The following is an 11,580-nucleotide window of genomic DNA, read 5'->3' on the forward strand; positions in this document are numbered from 1 at the left end:
ATCGTAAAGATAAATATGTTTTTTTATAGAATATACTTTTTCCGTTTAATTTCTAAATAAATGTCAATTTGATATTTTACACACAGATTAAAAAAAAAAATCTCTTGGATATTCTTTTTAGTTTATTTTCACAAAAATAGTCTATCAAGGAGGAAAATGACCAAAAAAAGTTTTATTAAAAGGTAAAATATGCATTTATACCTCTTAGGTTAACTAATCTTGACTTATGGTTTAGAGTTAAGGGGTGGGTTTTGGGGATGAGTTTCAAATTTCAAAAAATTAAAAATTAAAATTAAAATTTTTCAAAAAAAAAAGACTATTTTAGTCATTTTATTTTTTTAGAACTATTTTGTGATAAAAACTTAAGAATGGTTATTTGAGAGAATTACGCTTAAAAATGAATAAAATGTAATTAGGTTTCTATTAATTACACATGTTTAACCGAAAGTATTTGAGATAAATAAAATTATTTATAAGATCAATGCACTTTGCAATTAATTTAAACTAAAAGTAAATAAAATTTGCATTAAAATTTTAAAATAACAATTTTGTGTAATAACTAATAAAAAAAAATATTAGAATGACATTTAATATTACAGAAATTGGTGTCACTACATCCAATCTCACTTCTAATTCACCTTATACCCTCAACTTCAGAAACCATAATCTCTGACCTTTTTACCCCTACTAGCTATAGCCCCAAAGTCTCAGACCCTCTGCGCTTCATGTCAGTGGACTCATCCTTTACACATGGGTCAATGATATGTCTCTGCGTTTTTCCAAAAACATATGAACAATGTGAGTTTCGTATCTTTGTTTCAATTTTGATCATCAAAGAGTTGCAAATCAAATTTCCCCAACCACCCTATTTTGTTCTTCTCTCTCAATTGTTCCTTAATCCTTCAATCGTTGTTTCGTTTCACCATTCTTATCTTAAAAAAACTATTGAATCCAAGTTACAATCTTGAAATTGTGCAATCATCACCAAAATCCCTAAAATTTACCTAGTTCCTTCATCTAAATCCCGAAAAATGACCTAATCCCTTTATAAAATATGTATGTGGTTGCAGAAAAACCCAAGAAGAGAAGAAGAAAATAAAATAGGTATGAGCTATTTTTCTCTTCTCTCTTGTCATGTTTGTATACTCTTACATCAGTTACTATTGCTCGGCTTTGCCCAGAGACTGTGGTGGTGTTTTTAGTTTTCAAAGACCGTAGATGATGAGATAATGCAATGGCCGTCGATGACGGCATCATTGATCAGATTGTCATAAAGAGATAATGCGAAGGTCAGAAAGCTTTGGCGATAATATGATTGGTAGGATTGTACATTGCAATTAACCTTGTTATTTTATTATTTAACACAGCCATAACTTGTTTACTCGTTAGATACGACGATATCAGATAATAATGGTATTAGCGATGTAGCTAGTCTATTAACAAATAATATTAGTAACTTCTTGTTATATTATTGTTAAATATGATCACAACAAAATTTATTTGGATGTTCGCGTATATGGATGTGAAATTTCTTTTGGATGACACATAAGGAGATTGGTGCAAGGTACATGATTTGGGTGCTAAATGAAGAAGAAGATGGCTTGATTGATAACATAGTTCCCGGTGATTGATGAAGGATGTGTTTCTGGGAATTTGATTCGTATGAAAATTAAATGAAAGCAAGAAGAAAAAGAAGCAAAAGAAAAAGAAGATAAAGACAACGCGCTGATGGAGCAGTGTTTGAAAAAGTCAGTTGACCACTAGCGTTATGTTTTTTTGTAGCATATATCTAAACATGTTAACTATTAATTTAAATGATGAGTGAAAGGATGAACATATATGTTGAGTTTTTATTAAAACTGTGTATGAGTAGTAGAACTTCTCAGCTATGTGTGAGTAATGGTGATGTGGAGACATGAAGATTAGCCTTTCTCATAATATGACTGTTAAAATTGCATTTAGCTACTAACAATAAATTTAACGGGTACATTATATCTTAACAATATTATGTTGTATTACTTAATCTTGTTTTACACGTAAAGTACTGAATGTTGCAGTGGTATAGTGGTTTCTAAGATTCTATTTGACCACAAATTAATTTTCAGCTAACATAATATATACCGACTAAATTCTAAAGTTACACACTGCATAATTTTAAGTAACGTTTGGCAACAACAAAGTTAATTGTTAATATATGTTAGATATGTAACACAACATATTAGTTGCTATAGAATATTTTATCGTTAAGTAATCTTAAATTGAGCTTTACTGTTTTATCCAGCAGTCCGTTGTCTGTCATGTCACCCATCGTCTGACCTACTCCGCCGTTTGACACACACTTTCTGTTTCTGCCAAATCTGTATTCAATAAAGAAGGGCATTTTCGTCCGTGCAATGCCAAAATGTTATTTTTTTTTGGAGTTATCCAAAACCATAGATATTCGGCCAATCTGAGTCTTATCTGGGTATATTACACCTATTGTCCCTTAATATTAATGAGAAAGAATGAATAGTTTGTCATCTTGAGTTTCATTGCTAAAGTAATGCGATGGACAGTTTACCGAGAATTGTATCGTTGCCATCCCTAGAGAGCGTTACATGCATTTAATGATATCACATCAGAGTTAAGACATGGAAAATACATGGTGTACGACACTCGAACGCCAAGTAATAGGTGACCGACAGAAACGTAAAAGCTATTTGTATAAACAATGTGACCCCATAAACTGATAAACACTACAAACAGAAATCTGAAGCTACTTGTATAGACTATAGACTGAATTTATGATAAATATGTGTTGTTATTGTGATTTTGTGCATGTATATTCACATTCAGGCAATTACCTTTACATTACAGATACTCAGATACTTGTATATATATAAGATCATATTTGATAAGCTCTCACCTCTTGTAAATTATTGAGACGCGTTCATTTAAATGCATCATAGCTTCTACTATAATATGCGATATTGATCTCTCTACACGTCCTTCAGAGTAGTCCCAAACTTGACGGAACCGCTAGAAAGCTTTTTAACATTCTTATCAAGATCAGTCACGGATCATTCTACATCTTGAACGTCTTTTCATGATACATGACTGACTGAACACTTGCTCCATCCATTAATTAAGAAACACACTAAATATACGGTCAGTTTTTGCCACGTATCATATACCTAATCAATAGAGCATCTCCCATTGGAGCTCTTAAGAACCTTTGCCTATTGAGTTCCACAAAATTTATAGATCCAACAAATATTTATACTTATTATATAAGTATATATATATATACATAATACATATTTTAAATTGGAGGTGGTCTTAGTCGCTAAAAAATTTCAAATTTTACATTTTGGTTTTTTTTACCAGACTTTTTTTCTTAAAACTTTGAATGGTGACAAAAAATGAGTAATAATATTATTTCTTTATTTTTTAAAAGGCTACATATTTATAAGTAATAGTTTTCTTCACTTTTTCATTTTTTATATCGTAAAAATGAAATGAAATTGTTCTTTCTTAAATATAAAAAGAAATAATCGTTCTTCTTTGTTTTCCTTTATTATTCTATTTTTTATTTCTTCACTAAAAATATTTATAGTACAGTACATGACAACAAAAATTAAGTTGTAACACTCTAGATGTCAAAGGTTTGGAACGGACTGCAAGGATTTAATCGCCATGATTATGAAGCTCCACGTTTGGCCAAGCTTTACAACGAAATTGGAGAGGATACAGACTTTGCATATATGTTTATCGGACTTCAAGATTATTCATATTCCACGAGCGCAAAATAGGATTGCAGACTTTTTAGCTATGACATCAAGATCTTTATATAGAAAACTTCATTTTATTGGTTGTTATATTCCAGTCTGATCATCCTGACATAATAGTTTTTCGACGTAAAAAAAAAAGACAACAAAAGTTAAGTACTGATGTTACTATTTTCCGAACAAAAACAGCTTGAAAATGCCATTAGTTAATTACTCCGTTAATCAAAAACAATTCGATCTTTGAATAGGTCATTCAGATAGTATATTTTCCATTCTGAAGAAATTAAAATTGACGTCGAGAAGAAAAAGTCTGTAATAATAGACCAAACGACGAATATTCTTTTACTCAACGAGTAACCAAAGAAAGAAAAGCAAAAAAAAAAAAAAACATTAAAATCTCTTTCCGACACGAACATGCTTTCCACTATTTCAGTTCCTGCTTTCATCTAAAACTCTCAAAACCCTTTTCTCTCTCTGTTTTCCCTCTTCAAAAATCTCCCCTTTAACCTCAGAAACAACAAAAAGGAACTCACTTTCGCTTCGATTCATCACACACTACACTCATGCCGCCGGCGACGGAGTTTCAAGGCTCATTCCTGAGCCGAATCAGCATCCGCCGCAACCAGATCATCTCCATGGACGTCAACCACGAGCAAGAGCTCGAAGAGCTCGAGTACTTTCAGAAACACGTCTCCGACCGTTTTTCGGAGCTAATCTCTCCATCTTCGCCGTCTGATCAGATCCTCTCGATCCCATGGCTACAGAACCTCCTCGACGTTTTCATGTCCTGCGAAACGGAGTTCAAAGGGGTCCTGTCCACGGTTCGGATCTCGAAGTCGCCGTCTTTAGAGAGGCTTTTATCAGAAATGCTCGAGAGGATTCTAAAGGCGCTTGATATATGTAACGCCGTTGTTAACGGTATTGATTCCGTTAGACAGAGCAGGCGTCTAGCGGAGATTGCCGTCACGGCGCTTAAACAGCGGCCGTTATGTGACGGGAGCGTTCGTAGAGCGAAACGTGCGTTAGCAAGCCTTGTCGTTGGGTTAAACGACGATGTGAAGGTTAGAAACAACGGAAGTGGCGGTAGTAGTAACCAGCAAAGGACAACGTTTAGGTCGTGGTCGTTTGGACAGCGCAGCAACGTCACCGTAGTAGGAGGTGGAGGATCGTCTGGCCACGTAAGCAAGAACTGGTCTGCGACGAAGCAGATTCAGGGGATGGTTGCTAATCTCGTCCTGCCACGTGGAGCAGAAGCTTCGGGACCGGCGATGCCGGTTTATATAATGAGCAGTGTTATGGCTCTTGTGATGTGGGTGCTAGTAGCTGCGGTTCCTTGTCAGACAAGCAACGTTCTCGTGGCGCCGTTGCAGCTTCCGAAGCACCAGAGCTGGGCTAGCGCCGCGGTGAACATTCAGGAGAGGGTTGGTGAAGAGATGAAACGGAAGGAGAAGCGTTTTGGTGGTGGTGGTGGGTTGATGGAAGAGATGCAGAGGATGGAGAAGATTGGGTTGTCTTTGTTGGAATTCACGGAGAGGTTTAGGTTTCCGGCAGAGGAAACGGAGGAGGGAGAAGTTGCGGAGAAAGTGGAAGAGATGGATGAGATTTGCCGAGGAATGGAAGTTGGATTGGAGGATTTGCAGAGACAAGTGAGAGAAGTGTTCCATGGATTGGTGAGAAGCAGGCTAGAGATTGTGTCTTTGCTTGATCAAGCTTCTGCAATCTAATCTCTTTTTCATTTTCTGAGGGTTTTTAGTCTTTTAAAAAAAAAAATACCAATCTTTGAAAAATATTGATGTGTATAATCTACAAAACGTATACATACACACCATATGTTTGGTTTCTGATACATGAAAACTGCAAAACTGTTTACTGAGATTATAAGATTCATGATGCTTTTCTGAATCTGTTAGGCTTCCGTGTGTCTTTTCCTGACTTGTGATTGTTTCCAGAAGCTTCCCTATGTTTGCCGAAGTTTCTGGTACCGGGGCGCTTTGGTCCTGTTCTTCCGTTAGTGTCTGAATGATGTGTGTTCTTATGACGTTTGAATTTGTTGTGTTCTTTGCCACCGTCTTGTTTGGCTGTTGTTTCTGATGAATGATTTCTTTTCCTTGGCCTGTATACAAAAAATTAATGAGCAAGCAGTGATTTGATTAGATATGTGTTCTTCTTTCTAAAGGATCTTACTCTCTCGAGGAGTCGATGAATGTAGTCTGTGAATCATTGGTTTCGTCTTTGTCTTTTGCTTTGCTCGAACGGTTCTGCGCATAAGATGAAATTTCCAAGATGTTGATAACATCCGTTTCTTTCAATGTATACAATTCAAAAATTCAAGAACATTTACCTCTAAAACTGTCTGGAGGAAACTCTTGTGCTTGTCTGGTGTCGCTAGTTGGACTGCACGGGTACCACACTTCCTTATCATAATCTCAACTATGATCGTTACCTAAATATGCACATGAGTTTGGTAAGTCAATCATCACGTTTTTAGGAAAGAGAAGAATCACTATCACTATTCTCATTATTACCTTTGATTTAAAGTAGTGTCTGGAAACAGATGACCAGGGGAGGATCTCATATAAGAGGTTCTGCAGTAGACTCTGCAAGTCCTGAGCTTGCGATGTCGAGACTAAAACTTTCACAAAACCCAAAACAGCCTGCAGATACACTATGACGAGTGAGAAACTCAAGGAGAAAACATACTTAAGAGGAACAAGAGGTAGGCTTACTTTTATAATCTCAATGGATTTGGTGTGAAGCAATGATAAAACAGAGGAAAGAAGCTCCGGTGACGACAGGCAGATCTCAGGGTCTTTGTATATCAAGACAGATAACGCAGACACTGCTCCACTCCTTATGTGTGGTGATGTTCCAGAAATGTAACCACTTATCTGAAGAAATCATGGATTCTGATTAATCATTTTGATAGATAACGAGAGTGGACTAAATTGATATGAGAGCTTCTCTGATGCGCTTACCATGTTAATCAGTTTGGGACAAAGTTCATCACTGTTCATAGATGATGAATTTTTCAAGGTGGTATATACCATAACCAGTGCATCACAAGCTGCTTTCCTATGTTCTTCTTTCCCCTGTAAATGCAAAGGCAAGATAATGTAAAAAAACAAATGTTAACAATTTGTTTACTAATCGGTATTGTTTCCCTTAAGCAGAAGCAAACAGCATGCTTACATCTTTAAGTGTAAGGATCATTTCGTTCAGGATAAGGAAAGCCTTCTCATTCTCCTCCTCGGAGCTTGACTGCATAGAGAAAGTAAGACATTAAGAATATTGGTCACTGTCTTCGTAAGGCAAACATTGAATTATACATTCTGGATCTTCTGAATTAATCTACGAGCCATTAGGACGTGGAAACATGCAAATATTAAGTTTCAATTGATACAAAAAGATATATATTTACACCTGAATTCCATGAGCCATTAGGACGTGGAAACATGCAAATCGACTTTTAGAAGATGCTTCATCCTCCGGAGTTTTATGGCTGAGTAACATCTCTATGACCTCTGCAAAATGAGATGAACAAAACCAGCCATGTTCCTGCACCAAAGAAGGCAAATCAACATAAAAAAGTATTGAGTACCATCCAATGATCAGTGTAAGAGCTGCTATAACAAGTTCAAAGCGGGTAAGCAACCTCTAGAATTCTACTCAGTGTATTATAAGCCCCACGAAGATCAGCCTCATCAGTGGCCTGAAACCAAAACAAGTCATAGATCAGCCTCTACATAGGAAAATCTAATGAAATAAAATCTCTAAGTTGAAGTTTAGTAAGATACTTGGAAACTTTGGCGGACGAGATTATATATCAGTTCAATAAGGTCTTCTTTGGCTCCTTCCACAAATGAAGATGCAAGATCCAGGACAGCACTCCTGCAAGCGCGTGCCAAAGCAGTCGTATCATGTATATGAGAATTAAGAGGAAAAAACTTTATATTTACATGGATGTGTTGCTGCTAACACAATATAAGAGATTTAAAAGGATAAAATTTAATATACAATACAGGGCACATCATATATCTAGAACTATACCTCTTTAACTGTGTCTTTGTAGCACTGTTGTTGTCTTTCTCTTCATCATTTGAATCATTAGACTGATTGACCTGCCCTTCAATTTCACTCTCACCAGCAGGATCAAACTTATTTAGCAAGGAAATTAGAATCTTTTTCCTCACTGAAGAATCCAGAGTAGAAGCTAAGCATCCAATTGCAACCTGACATTACAAGAGCACAAATGATGTAATCTTCAGCCAATCAAAACTTCAACTACTTAAGATCAAACGAACACACTGACATATGCTGAAGAAATTGTTTAAATTTTGATTTGTAAACCTTAAAGTCTGCACTGATCTGCGTGCCTGAGGCAGTTAATACATCGACAAGAGTTTGAAGCAGCTCCGCCGAGCTGGATGCCAAAGTCTTCATGTTCTTCACTGAAGCCTTCTTCGAATAGTGGAATCTACTATCAACCTCTGGTTTAGCATCTTCACTTATATTGGCGTTTTCTTCGTCGTCCATATCTGTACTGGGCTTAGGTTTTCTTTTATTCTGATTTACAAGCATCTGAAAAAGCAAAAAATTAATGAGACTGAACTTTGTAAGAACAATAGAATGTCGTTTAGGTGAGATGTGAAGGAACTCACCTGCAGAGAAACGGCCACGGCTTCATGCATGAAAGATTTTTTCTTTATAAACTTAACCATCAGCTTCACTAAAGATCCAAATTTCTGGGGCACATCAATTGGGTAGTTACAAAAGGCAGGTAACAGTTTCAGCAGCTCATGTCCACATGTCCGCAACGTTTTCCCGTGACCTGACTTTTTAGCTGATGAACCAGAACATACATAAATGTCATTGAAAGAATTGTATATTCTTGCATGATGTAAAGCCAGTGGCGGAATAGTATAGTAAACCCTGACTGTAAAGTATATTTTAAATGCAAATAAAAATTATCACTGTCTGCATAGAAGAGTACCTACCTTCTTTAGAAGTAAGCATCAATGATTTTGCAAGGGGAACAATGTGGTCAACGTAATACTCAAGAGATGCCCCAACAATATGTCTTCTTAAGATAGGAATTAGCCAAGCATTTGTGCATGAGTGACTCTCAGCATGAAGGGTGATAGGAAGAAGTGTTAGTAGCTTCACTGGCCCCATGGCAACCACTGCAGCCCCAATGCATTGTTGAACCTGCAGATAAGTCCAATCTATTATAAACAAATAAATAAATAAATATAGATAGACTCTTCATATCGTAAGAAACTGCGAACAAAAAAAAGATAATGAGGATCAAGATGTCCTTTTATTAATTATGAAATATTTATTGAAAACATCTTTTAAGTACTCAATGCACCAGACATTAATAAATATAACTCACGGCCTTCTGAACCAACCCCATTCCTAAAGTAAGTAAGAAACCAAAACCATAACTGTAACACAACAGGCCCTTTCGTAAATCGTAACAATAATATACATTTTGCAAATCCAGAAAGTTCTGGAATATTGGTCAAGCCGGAGAATTATTATTAAAACTTACATATTGTGAGCTAGAAGTACCTCCAGCTGCGTTTTTCATCATGTCTGCAAGCTTTAAAATGATATCCTTTGCGAGAATATATGAAATGCCTCCTGAAATAATGGGAGATAGAACTCAATATTTATGTGTTAATCGCATCAAATATATATTAGCTTTTCTTGAAAGTAAAATGTTTGCTTGTAACATACTGTTCTGTAGCTAATATGTTCAGAATGATAAAACATAGCACCCGAGTAAAAGTGCACCTACCAAGTTTCTCAATCAAAAGACCTGTGACAGTTAAAATGTGCTCCTTTGGAATTCCATCACATGAGTTAAGTGTACTCTCAAAGACAGTGCATACACTTCTTGCTGCATTTATATTGTCTCCACCGGCTAAGTTATCCTCATCTTCACTAGACAAGCTTTTCTCGGTCAGAAGATTATCTGTATCAATGTAGCTGCTGATCAAATCTTTCAATATAACTGAGGCCTGGGATGCAACATCGTCCTCGGAAGTCAGAAGACCTAAAGCATAGGAAACGGAAAGTTTGAATTCATTACAACAGATATGAAATCCAAGTCCGTGTAATGAAGAACAAAAGAGCTACCTGCCAATGACCCACAAACTAGTGGAAGTTGCCTTAGACACAATGTCGCTTCGGTTGAGTTGGCTTTCTCCAAAGCACTTTTCAACAAGGTACTCACATGAAGGACAGTGTCAGCAGGATTCTTCTCGTGTAAAGATACATAACCAGTCAAAGAAGTTATGACTCCTTCAATCTCAGGAACAACAACTGTATCTTCTGAACTCTTGAAGATAGTATCAATCGCTTTGAGAATCTGCCTCGTCAGCGGCGAGAACTGAGACCCCATAAGCTTACAAAGTTCCGAGAAAACGCAAGAACTAACTTCCGCAGAGAGAAAAGGAACTGTAGCACTGAGAACATTTAGCACATGTGCAGCCTCTGCGTTCTCAGATTTCAAAGCCGACTCAACCTTAGAACCTTCCACAATCTTTTTCGAGCTTAGTTCAGACAGAACAGACTTATGTTCTTTAAGTAAAGCGTATAACGTATCACTTGCTTCCTTGATAAGGGTAGATGACAGGAGAGAACCAAATAGCTTCTCCAAACACTCTTGAGCGCATCTTCTAACCTAACAGAGAGCAAACACACACAAACCCAAAGATTAAAACTTTGAGAAGAGGGCAATACAATATAACTAGAATTAACAAAAAGAACATACCTTTGGACGTTTATCAATGGAGAATTTGAGAAGTGAACCAAACCCAATTCGAATAGATTCCCAATCATCCAAATCGCAAAACCCAACGAGCAAAGTCCCAATACACTTCACACCAGCTCTCAAGCTAGCAACACCTAGCTTCTTCTCCCCTTCTCCATCAATTGGCTTCACAAGAACACCCACAGCCTCACGAGCCATAGCAGCTGAGATTCCTCCGTCGGGAACCAGAGGAACGACTATAGACAAGAACGTAAGCAGAGCAGAAACCGCCATTGGATCCTCAGTGGAAGAATCCAGCGAGGATATAGCAGCTGCGAAGTAAGCAGGAGGAGACGGAGGAAGGGACTCCGACGTGAGAATCGAACGCATTGCGGCGGCGGTGGCGACGAGGTGGCGGTGCTGGGAGGCGGAGGACTTAGCGTAACGGTCCATGAGCTGCTGGCAGATGTCGGAGTCGCCATCTTTGAAGGGGATCTCGTCGGTTTCGTCTGCTCTGTTTTGGTGCTCTGCTTCAACGGCGGCCATAGCTCCGAGAGGTTTTTGATTTTAGGGTTTAAGGGAAAAAAGAAAAACAGACTTTATAAACCAAGTGTGGAAAATATCCGGTTTGATTTACCCGTCTCTAATTCTCTGATTGGTTTAGTTTAGTTTGATTTTATTAGGTTTACATTTTGAGTCATGTGGCATCGGTTCATCCCATATATAGACCAGTTTATCCAGTTTGATTTCTTTGATAGTTGTTACCCATCAGATCTGGAAACAGAAGTTAGTTTTGAAATCTTGTTTCTAAAAAGAATACTGAAAGTTTACATTTCTATTTGTTTTTTCAAATACGTATAGTTTGTAGAACCATTTTGCTAAATGTTTAACTATACTAAAAGTTTGTGTGAGTTGAAGTTTTAGTTCAGTAGTCTAAAGATGCATGATATTTTCTCTGTAAGTTATATTTATATATGTACTAATGTACATCTAACTTATTAGGAGAATAACTCCAAATGTCTCATACCCTCTTAAGACCATTCCCACTACCCCTCT

The 11,580-nt window shown here is 37.0% G+C and overlaps 2 protein-coding genes and 1 long non-coding RNA gene across 4 annotated transcripts; 2 read left to right on the plus strand and 1 right to left on the minus strand.

Moving 5' to 3' along the window:
• The first annotated feature begins 482 nt into the window (after positions 1–482).
• LOC106436543 lies at positions 483–1,957 on the plus strand. 2 transcript variants are annotated; one of them, XR_001287133.3, is made up of 3 exons: positions 489–798; positions 1,071–1,104; positions 1,182–1,957. It is a non-coding gene; the product is annotated as an uncharacterized LOC106436543 (long non-coding RNA). The 2 variants fall into 2 exon arrangements; XR_007318155.1 differs by having other exon boundaries at positions 483–798; positions 1,071–1,957.
• Positions 1,958–4,330: 2,373 nt separating this feature from the next.
• Positions 4,331–5,669, plus strand: BNAC01G15290D (protein ROH1). Its single transcript, XM_013877508.3, has one exon. It carries the CDS (start codon positions 4,331–4,333, stop codon positions 5,489–5,491), a length of 1,161 nt encoding a protein of 386 aa, XP_013732962.1. The 3' UTR covers positions 5,492–5,669.
• On the minus strand, positions 5,523–11,111 carry LOC106436548 (RRP12-like protein). The gene is made up of 18 exons (XM_013877507.3): positions 10,546–11,111; positions 9,909–10,455; positions 9,568–9,825; positions 9,319–9,410; positions 8,762–8,972; positions 8,426–8,607; positions 8,115–8,345; positions 7,815–7,996; positions 7,562–7,655; positions 7,420–7,476; positions 7,188–7,322; positions 6,957–7,025; positions 6,743–6,856; positions 6,494–6,655; positions 6,293–6,421; positions 6,109–6,210; positions 5,952–6,025; positions 5,523–5,880 (listed from the first exon to the last, which is right to left on the minus strand). Exons 1-18 carry the CDS (start codon positions 11,068–11,070, stop codon positions 5,652–5,654), a joined length of 3,393 nt encoding a protein of 1,130 aa, XP_013732961.1. The 5' UTR covers positions 11,071–11,111; the 3' UTR covers positions 5,523–5,651.
• Between the last annotated feature and the right edge of the window lie 469 nt (positions 11,112–11,580).

Source organism: Brassica napus, chromosome C1 (assembly GCF_020379485.1).
Source record: "Brassica napus cultivar Da-Ae chromosome C1, Da-Ae, whole genome shotgun sequence".
Taxonomy (NCBI): Eukaryota; Viridiplantae; Streptophyta; class Magnoliopsida; order Brassicales; family Brassicaceae; genus Brassica; species Brassica napus.

Excerpts from the sequence above, each read along its gene's own strand:
- BNAC01G15290D (XM_013877508.3), top strand. The coding sequence starts at position 4,331 with ATGCCGCCGGCGACGGAGTTTCAAGGCTCATTCCTGAGCCGAATCAGC.
- LOC106436548 (XM_013877507.3), bottom strand. The coding sequence starts at position 11,070 with ATGGCCGCCGTTGAAGCAGAGCACCAAAACAGAGCAGACGAAACCGAC. Across the intron at positions 8,973-9,318 it reads GTACTTCTAGCTCACAATAT|GTTCAACAATGCATTGGGGC; the intron begins GTAAGTTTTAAT and ends ACTTATCTGCAG. Across the intron at positions 8,346-8,425 it reads CCGTGGCCGTTTCTCTGCAG|ATGCTTGTAAATCAGAATAA; the intron begins GTGAGTTCCTTC and ends TTGCTTTTTCAG.